The sequence below is a fragment of the Struthio camelus genome, chromosome 8 (assembly GCF_040807025.1).
Source record: "Struthio camelus isolate bStrCam1 chromosome 8, bStrCam1.hap1, whole genome shotgun sequence".
NCBI lineage: Eukaryota > Metazoa > Chordata > Aves > Struthioniformes > Struthionidae > Struthio > Struthio camelus.
In genome coordinates this window covers 18,827,637-18,836,548 of record NC_090949.1, presented here as the reverse complement: position 1 = coordinate 18,836,548, position 8,912 = coordinate 18,827,637, and the positions used below count along the sequence as shown (strand labels likewise).

The 8,912-nt window shown below is 41.2% G+C and overlaps 1 protein-coding gene across 3 annotated transcripts in view; it reads left to right on the top strand.

Annotated features, from left to right (window-relative positions):
- The first annotated feature begins 49 nt into the window (after nucleotides 1-49).
- Nucleotides 50-8,912, top strand: part of RPAP2 (RNA polymerase II associated protein 2) — a 44,660-nt gene continuing 35,797 nt past the window's right edge. Inside the window, exons 1-6 of one of the 3 annotated variants that reach the window (XM_068952491.1) lie at nucleotides 50-153; nucleotides 1,332-1,377; nucleotides 3,563-3,672; nucleotides 5,074-5,172; nucleotides 6,185-6,250; nucleotides 7,494-7,582. In XM_068952491.1, coding sequence (XP_068808592.1) covers nucleotides 1,359-1,377; nucleotides 3,563-3,672; nucleotides 5,074-5,172; nucleotides 6,185-6,250; nucleotides 7,494-7,582 — 383 coding nt within the window. In that variant the 5' untranslated portion in view covers nucleotides 50-153; nucleotides 1,332-1,358. Of the gene's footprint in view, nucleotides 154-1,331; nucleotides 1,378-3,557; nucleotides 3,673-5,073; nucleotides 5,173-6,184; nucleotides 6,251-7,493; nucleotides 7,583-8,912 lie in introns of all 3 variants that reach the window. The other 2 variants (XM_068952490.1, XR_011142535.1) reach the window with 2 other exon arrangements.

Genomic DNA, 8,912 nt, shown 5'->3' with positions numbered 1-8,912 from the left:
CCCGGCCGCCGCCGCCGCCTCTCCCCGCTCGCGGCCGCGGCCCGGCTCCGCCTCCCGGTCAGAGGTCAGAGGGAGGGAGCGCGGCGGCAGCGATGATGGCGGCCGCGAAGCCGCAGGGCGTCGCGAAGGGGAAAGCGAGCCGGCGGCGCGCAGGTAGGCTCCGCGTGCCGCCCCTCTCCCCCCCCCGTGCGGCGCCGTGGGCTCTCCCTGTGCCCTGAGGCCGCTCCGGCGGAATGACCCAACTCGCGGCACAGGAGGAGAGGAGGCCTGCGGGTTCCCGGGGTCTCTGCTGTTGCCTGTGCGGCGACAACGGTTGGAACACCTCCCGGCGCGGCTCCCGCCCTTCCGGCGGTGCCCGCGGGGCTGGAGGGGGCTCTAGAGGTTGCCGTGAGCTCGGTGGGGCTGGGGAGGGGCGGGCAGCGGTGCGGCGCCGCCGCCGCCGCCGCCTCCTCCTGGGGCTGCGGGCCCCGCTTCTGCCGCGGTGGGCGGCGCCGGCGCCGGGCGTCAAACGCGCCGCATTTCACAGCTGATCAAAGCCCCTGAAAATACACGTGTGAAGCTTATCAGTCTGTTTTGTTTCCGCCCTGCTGCTCCGTGTTTGCCTGGACAGTATTGACTGCCCAGAAAGTACTGAAAATGGCTTCATGTTTTTAAAAAAAAAAAAAGTGGCGTATGCACGAAGGAGATGGGCGGTGGCAGGGAGGACGGGGCTCCGGCGGGGGGACGCCGCGTCTCCTCTTAAGTGCGGGAGACGTCAGGTGTGTTGGCACGGAGGGGCTGCCTGGGCGGGCGCAGGAGAGCGGGGTTGGCGCAGGCAGAGCCCCGCTGCGTCGGCGGTGCCGTGCCGGAGGCCGCGGCCTGTCGCCGGGCGGGGGGCCGGGCGGGGGGCCTGCGTGGCCGAAGGCAGCCCCTGCCCGCGGCCAGAGTGAGGGGAGGGTGAAAAAAGGGTATCGCTTCCCAGCGGTGTGGCCGCAGGGGGAGAGCTGCGTTTCTCAGCTCAGACAGAAGCCGTTTTCCTCTCGCTTGCTCGTTATGCAGAGCCTGTCACACGAGAGAACAGCGTTAGGCCTGTCTGTCCGCTCGCGTACAAAGATTGCGTCTAACTAGTTGCTGAGTGGATTACCAGCTTACGGTAGCTAGGCGCAGCCACCAAAAACCAAGCGCCTAAGCAACTGCCTTGATTATGGTTACAGTTTGGAGTTTGTAATGTTTTCCTGGATCGAACTATTTGCACGGTGGCTGAGCATGGAAACATGACAGTTCCGTTTGTTCACGGCTTAAAATGCATTTTAAAGGAAGAAGGTATACTGATTTATCTATTTGATTTCTAGGAAATAAGCATTCAGCTGCTCTGAAGAATGAAGATGCTGCTCAGAGGTACGATTTCTAACTAGTAGTACATAGCGATCTCATTGTTTTGCTTCATTTTGATTATATTCTCCATTTCACTTTTTTCTTTTTCTTTCTCAAAATACCATAGCTAACTTAAGGAAATAAGCCAGTATACAGATCATGCTAACCTGTTTTCAATGATGCTGCATAACTTTTAACTACATACCTTAATATAGAGATACCTCATTCAAACACTTACAAGATAAAACACCACTTCCCTACTTAAAGCACTAGACAAGGTAGTGAGTGATAGTAGCTGTAGAGGGTGGTATTATCATTTTTTTCCCCTTGAAACCCTTTGATTTATTCCTTCTTTTCTTTTGTACCCTCACGCTCAGTCTTGTCCTAGTCCTTTTTCTTTCCTGTACTTGACGCCTCTCCTGTCAATCCATAGATGTTTGTCCCAGGCTTTTGGTCCAGCCCGTTCTGGGCTTCCCCTCCTTTTAAGAAGAGTCAGGTTTTATAGTTGGCTTTTTTAAAAGTAATACTTCTGGTAAAGTAATAATAGCTGACTTAAGTCAAAAGACATTGTTGTTGGATTTCAGACTGTACTGCTAATAATTAGATTTCTATCTTATTTTCTCAACTCTTTATCTAAATCTTGAAACACTGATTTCGGAGTGTCTTAACTCTTTAAGATCCTACTTGAGAAACCAGTTCCTATCCTCTCTGGGGGATTCTCAAATGACCCTTGGAAAAACAGATACATCTCTTCCATCTCTTATTGAGCATTTGCTGAACATGAACCCGGTATTCTTTAGAATGATTATAGCCAACTTTTGAGTCCAGAGCTGTATATTAAATCTTAACAGGGCTAAAAGCTGCAGGACAGATATTATGTGCTGTACAGGTGTGGGGGAGGAGCTGACATCTTCTTGTTGGATGAGCATGTAGCTGGCTCACACAATGACTCAGAAATGTCAGCCTGAGCAACTTGGTCTGGTTTGCCCCTTCCAAGTGCCAGAGATTTGGTTTACATAGCGTTTATTACCCATCTGAATGGCAGACTTGAACTGCGCACTAACTTCATGCGGATCTTAAGTCTCAGATTTGTCATCCTAGACTTGATAGTACTTAGGCCAAGCTCCAGGAGAATAGCTTGACCAGAAAGAAAAATGAAACGTGTTTAACCTCCAGTCTTTTCAGAAATGAAGATTAAATGGTTGTCCTTGTTTTACCTATGGGCTCATACCTTCTTCCTTTAACCTGGGTGGGACAGCATGTCACCTGTTCCAGAGCAGGAAACAAGTGGCTACATGAGCAGTAAATGCTGCCCAAAACGTTCAGAATCTTAGTGCCGATGCAAGTGGCAGGAGAGGGGTTTTTTTCTGGTGAGAGGAAGAACTACAAAGGGAAATCTCTGTTCTGTCACTTGGGCTGCTGGTGTTTAATCACCGTAGTTCAGAGCAGGAGAATAAAATTCAGCAAAGACCAAAATCCGGGTATATCAAGAAAATGTAATACATAGTGGAGTCTCATTGCAGCCACCTGGAAGGATATAATGGAACGTATGACCAATGAGTGCAAGCAAAACTGCAGTTCTTGTGGCAGAACGTGTAATTCCATTGTATAGTTAGACTCTTACATGCTTATGTAGTAAAAAGCGTACCCCTGCCTTTTGAGTTCTTACACTTTTGAGCCTCCTCTGTTGGGAGAACTGGTTTGGGGTGATAGAGTAGTCCTAAACTAGGGTTTCTGTGTGTGCAAAAGATGATTGCTTTTTTCCCCATTATATCTTTTGGTCTAACAAAAATTACTGTCTCTTCTTGCAGAGCTCTCTGTTTTTGTTTTTTTAAGTGTCACAGGCACAACAAACCTACTGATATAGTTAGTTATCTTGTGGCAGCAATGTATTTACTTACCAGACAGGAGGTTCTTCTCCCTCTTGAAGCTTTTACTTTTTTCTTCTGTGGTGTTTTGCCAATAAGAGTCAATGCTTTTCTGACTGAGGGGAAGAGAAAAGTAAACAAAGTTTGGAAACTTGTTTGGTGGCCTGTGATTATTAGAAAATTCCTAGTCCAATTACTTGTTGCTTTGTTAGGCCACCATGGTGAAATGCAGAAAAATATAAGCTGCTATATTTCAGAAAAAAGAGATAGAGAAGACTGGGTAAATTGTTCATGGGAGTCTGCTCTCTCTGTCATCCAGTGTTTGTTCTGTTAAAGGAAAGCAGCCCTGGAGGCTGCTATTAGAAAGAAGATTGAATTTGAAAAAAAAGCACTGTATACTGTTGAACAGCTGCTGGAAGAGAACATCACTGAAGAGTTCCTTGTGAATTCTGTAAGTGTTGCAAGTTTTTATACCATTTTGTATCTTAGCGTTAGAATTTTTTTAAAAAGTTCTTGGAGCTGTTTTCTGCAGTTTAAAGTAGACAAATCTCTTCAGATCTGAGGACGATTGCCGTATTTTCAGGGGTTTTGCAGAGAAAATATGCCCTAGTTTTCAAGGACTGTATACACTTATGTGTATATACTCACTTTATTACCACAGCCTTCATTTATGCCTCTTGAGCTCCTGACTGATGGGTGAAATATTAAAACGGTAGCTCCGGATCACCTCCTCTGTGGATTTAGAGAAAGTTTCTACAATGCTGCTCTTTGCCCCAAAGTTTATCTGGCAGCACTGTTTTGCTGGCGTTGTGTGAGGATTATTCCTGCTGCAGTTACCTGAAGCGAAGCACTGCAGGAACATGTTACAGTTCTGGTACATGTGGGTTTCCTAGCTAAGTTTTCCATGACCAAATTGGAAACGGTACATAGAGTGGGAGCTCCTGCTGCAGTAGGAGAAAGGTGACCACATATGGTGAAATCAAGTCCAGAATTAGTTGCATGGCCCAGGCCAAATACAGGATAGTTTCATCTGGCCAAAGCTGAGAGATCAAGCTCAGGATGACTGTGTTGTGCAGTGGGAATTAATGTGGAGCTTTTCAGCAGTTTTGTGAACATGCCTAACAGTATAACTGCCATTACTTTTACTTGATACTGTAGTTAGCGGAAAATGATTCCGTAAAATGTTTTCTTTCTAATAATAATAACAAAAAAGCAAGTCATCATACTGAAAGCTGTTTCTACAAAGTAAATGGTTTAGATGAAACTTTCCTCACCAAGCTCAATAAGTTTAGGAGCAGGCTTAAGTTAGTTAAGTCCTTCCCTGATATGAATGCCGTAGCCCAGTATATAATTCTGCATGAGGGCATTTTTGTGACTGTAATTGGGGGAGGCGGCACAAAAGACTTCCAAGTGTTTTGGGACTGTGCAGAGAAGAAGAGGAAACTTTCTGAAATGGCAGAAATTCTAGCAGGAAAGGAAATAGCTACCTTTTCTGCTTTTGTCAATATTTAGATAACTTGGAGGATGGGAGACGGAAGAACGTATCTGGAAAAGTATAAAAAGTGTTGGTAAATAGTTGTATATAATATGTCAGTAGAGGAAAACTGTGAAAATGTGTCATGCTAAAGACAAAATAATAAGACTTTTTTTCTTTAAGTAAGGAGAAGTCGGTATATCTTGCTTCTTTCTCTGTTCATTCACTGTTTTACTATTTTGACTGTGTAAATTCTAAATACTGTTGATTAATTAGGTAATATTATTTAAAATATTCATATGCTTATGAGATGTTTTGAGAATGACAAGCAATAGATCTTATAATATCCGTTGATAAATTATTTTCTCGTCATTTTAGGGAAAACTTATTACACCATCTCACTATAAAGACATTGTTGATGAACGTTCTATCATCAAACTATGTGGTTATCCTCTGTGTCAGAATAAACTGGAAAACGTAAGTTGCTTTTTATTAATGCTCTTATCAAAAGCCTGTTAGCATTTTTAAAAATTCTCTTGCATTTCCTTTTTCATTTTATGCTTACAATTTTAAACATGGATTAAATTATTATCAAGTAATAGGCCAGTGGTCCCATAACTCCATGTTGGTCTAGTCCTTCTGAAGTAAGAGTTTAAATCTGATCGGCTGATAATCATTGCTTTATGACTGAATCACGTGGCATCTACTTTGACAGTAATAACAATGAGTAAGGAACGGCTTCATCACCTTTCTTGGTGCATGCAGAAACTTTCTAATCTAGTTCCTTCCTCAATGTGACCACATATCTCTGTGAGAAGAAGGACTGAAGTGAAAAAATAATACAATGCAGGGATATTACTGTATGAGTGCATATACGTATGCTCTAAAAATGTGTGTTGCCTGTGTAAAGATCATAGTCACACTTAAAGACAGTACTTCAGAGCCTGCTTAAGAAGAACTTAAAGTTCAGTTGTATAAACTGTGATGTGATCCCTGCTGTGGTATACCTGATTATCTGAAAAAAATCTATTCAAATAGAGAGGTTTACTCTTTTGCATTTCATATGTCCTCACAGAAATTCACTTGGTAACTATATTGTATTCTATGGAAGTTCCTTTTTGTCTTTTTGTTGGGGAGCAATCTCTAACAGTACAATCTAACAGGTATATAAATAGAGGAAGGTTAGAAAAGGGCATATATGTAATTGCCCAGTGCTTATACATGTGTAAAGTTTCTCCCATAGCAGTTCCATTGCTTTACTGTCAACAGAAGGTATCTTGTAGGTCTGAAGTTGTTTTCTACCGATAGCAAAATGTAAATGATTAATGATAAATTGCCGTTCTTGCATCAGAGGAGGTAATACCAAGATAATATAGAAATTAGGTAGTTGGAGAACGTAATTGATTTTTAATATGTGAATTAAGAATCAAGTTTTCTATAAAGTCATGATAGTAATGACAGTCTTGCTGATGAAGGCATATCGTTTTAGGTGCCAAAACAGAAGTACAGAATTTCAACGAAAACAAACAGAGTTTATGATATTACTGAAAGAAAGGTATGGTAACAAGCTATTTCTGAAATGTACTTAATATTGTCTCAAGAGCTGAAATACATTTTGTAAGAGCGTTCATACAGAGGCTTGATTCAGAGCTTATATGTTTGATTCTTACAAAAATCACTTTCCTGAATCGTTAGACTATGAAGTTCCTAGATAGTGTATTTCAGTTTCTGGATGCTCTCTTTGGAAAGAACAAGCTATTATCTTCCTTTCTAAATTTAAGCATAACACGAAAAGTTGTACTCCTATAGCAGGTTGGTTGAATGTGGTAATGCTGATCTGTTAAAGAAGTATTTGTGAGCAAGTATTTTCCATTTTGCTCCAGCATAGTCAACAAGCTTTTGTTGTGGGGTCAAAGTGCACATCCTTTTAATTCTCCAAGTCTGTAACAGTGCAATATAAATTCCATCCTATGTGTAATTGCATTCCATAGTGTAATTACCTTGATAGTTCTTTTTTTGAGGACTTTTCAGTATAAAATCTGTTTCTTTCCGAAGTCTCTTTCTTTAAGCGTTACGGGTGTGCTTGAGTAACCATCTTTGTGCCTTCTCACAAGATACACAATGAACAGCTGATGATAATACATTAAATTGCAGGATGACTGTTTCTAGTTCCACAACAGTTTTCTTCAGTGCCCTTACTTACTTTCTTTTCCTCTGGTTATAACTCTGAGGATACGCAAAATTCTAGGAATTGCTTTTTCAAGTTACCAGGCATGACTCTGAGAAGAACTGGGGTGTTTTGTCTTGTTCCCTGCTGCAAGTGTGCTGGCTAACTTCTCAAAGGTGGTGCAAAATTTTAGGTGTTATTCTGAGATGTTGCAAAAAAACCGAAGGTCTGTGCTGACCAAAATGCATACTATAAATTTTCATTGTTAAACATCTGAATTACATTGCATATCTTTAAACAGTATGGCCAGCTTGTTGGGTTAGAGATTCCTTTTAAATGTTTATTATTTTTCTGTACAGCCCGTTACAGGTTTGGTTCTCAGTACATAATAGCAGTGCAAAAAAGAGGAGGTGGGGAGAAAAAGTTACAAGTGGTTTGTAGGGAATGAGATAGGGCTGTTTGTTACATTTGATTTCTCCTAATGAGTTAAAAGCCTAGTCATAGACCTAAAAAGAAATATGAATTGGTACCTCAATTTTACGAGAATTGAAAACATGAATTGTGTACCTTTCTTTGAGTATTAAAGATGTCTTTAGTCATATTTTGTCTGCTTTCTCTCTCTTGTTCCCAGTGTTTTTGCAGCAACTTTTGCTATAGAGCGTCTAAATATTTTGAAGCTCAAATTTCCAAAAGTCCAGTATGGATGCGAGAAGAAGAAAAGTAAGCATAACTTTATATTCATTGCTCATTTTGAAAATATTATGTTCTCTATCCAAGCAGCAATGCTAATTGATTAGCTATGGTGCATCAGGAAGGTTAGGCTGAAGTAGAGGTAACTGATGCTAACATGTTAGCTTAACATGGTGTTCATTTTGAAAGCGTTGTTACCATATTGATTAGCATGTTGACATGAATCAATGCTATTCATGACGACAACAGACATCAGGACAGCACAATAGATGTGCCTTTATTAGCTTAGAGGGCCGACTAGTCACTGACAATATTCAATTCGTATTAATATAAAAGTGTATTTGTTAGGATTGGATTTTTGCAAGTCATATAGTGCACAGGATTAATTCATTTTATCCTGTGACAAGAGAGCTCCTAATTTTAGGAGAGCGCAAGGACTGGGCTTAAGGTTAGATCCTGAATGTTTGCACCTGAAAATAGACTATAGCATGAAGAGTTTCTTTATCCTGAATAAAATGCTAATGTCAGATTGCCCATTTCTTATTCTGACCTCTTGAAACACTACACATTTCAAAGACTCTACAGTCCCCGTTTTAATGAGTTGACTAGCTTAGGAAACAAAGGCTTGCAAATAATGAACTGTGCCACTGAGTGGCACTGTTTAATAATAAATACCTGCATAGCCAAAGTTCAACGGTGTTTATTTAGCTTTCTTTCTCGAAAACGCTACTTCTTATAATCTTCTGATTTTCATCAGAAGAAATAAGCAGAAACTAAATCTGGAAGCTCAGTTTCACAGCTCAAATCAGACATATGAAATACCTGATCAATGGCAGAAGAGGTTTAGAGCAGCCTGATCTGATCTGAGAGATTCTAGTAGGTAAAATCAATCTCTTAATGAAATGTGTAGGTAAGCTTACCAGTTTTTGGGTGAAACTATTTTGTTGGGGTTTTTTTAAGAAAATATTTATAAAATCTCCCTTTATTGTTGCATAAGCATATACTTCTGATATGCCTGACATGGTGAATTATTTATGCTAAATGGTACGTTATTACCCCCTACCACCTCCCAAAAAAACCCAATCCAGGTAGTGCATGGCTTCTCTTAAAACTCTAAAGATAAGTTACTTGGTGTTAATAATTTTAATCCTTTTTTGTTGTCACCTTTAGTTTCCAGACTCAGTTCATTCATGTGAGTGGTGCAGCTGGCATCTTTTTAAACCTATTTTCTATACTGTCTAAGCTAAGGTGTTACTGCATTGACTTGCATTTGGCACATGCTTAAAAGGTTTTCTTTCATTCATGAGAAGGATGGGTGAGGATTTAAACTTTAGGTGTCGGATAAGACATATAGTAACTG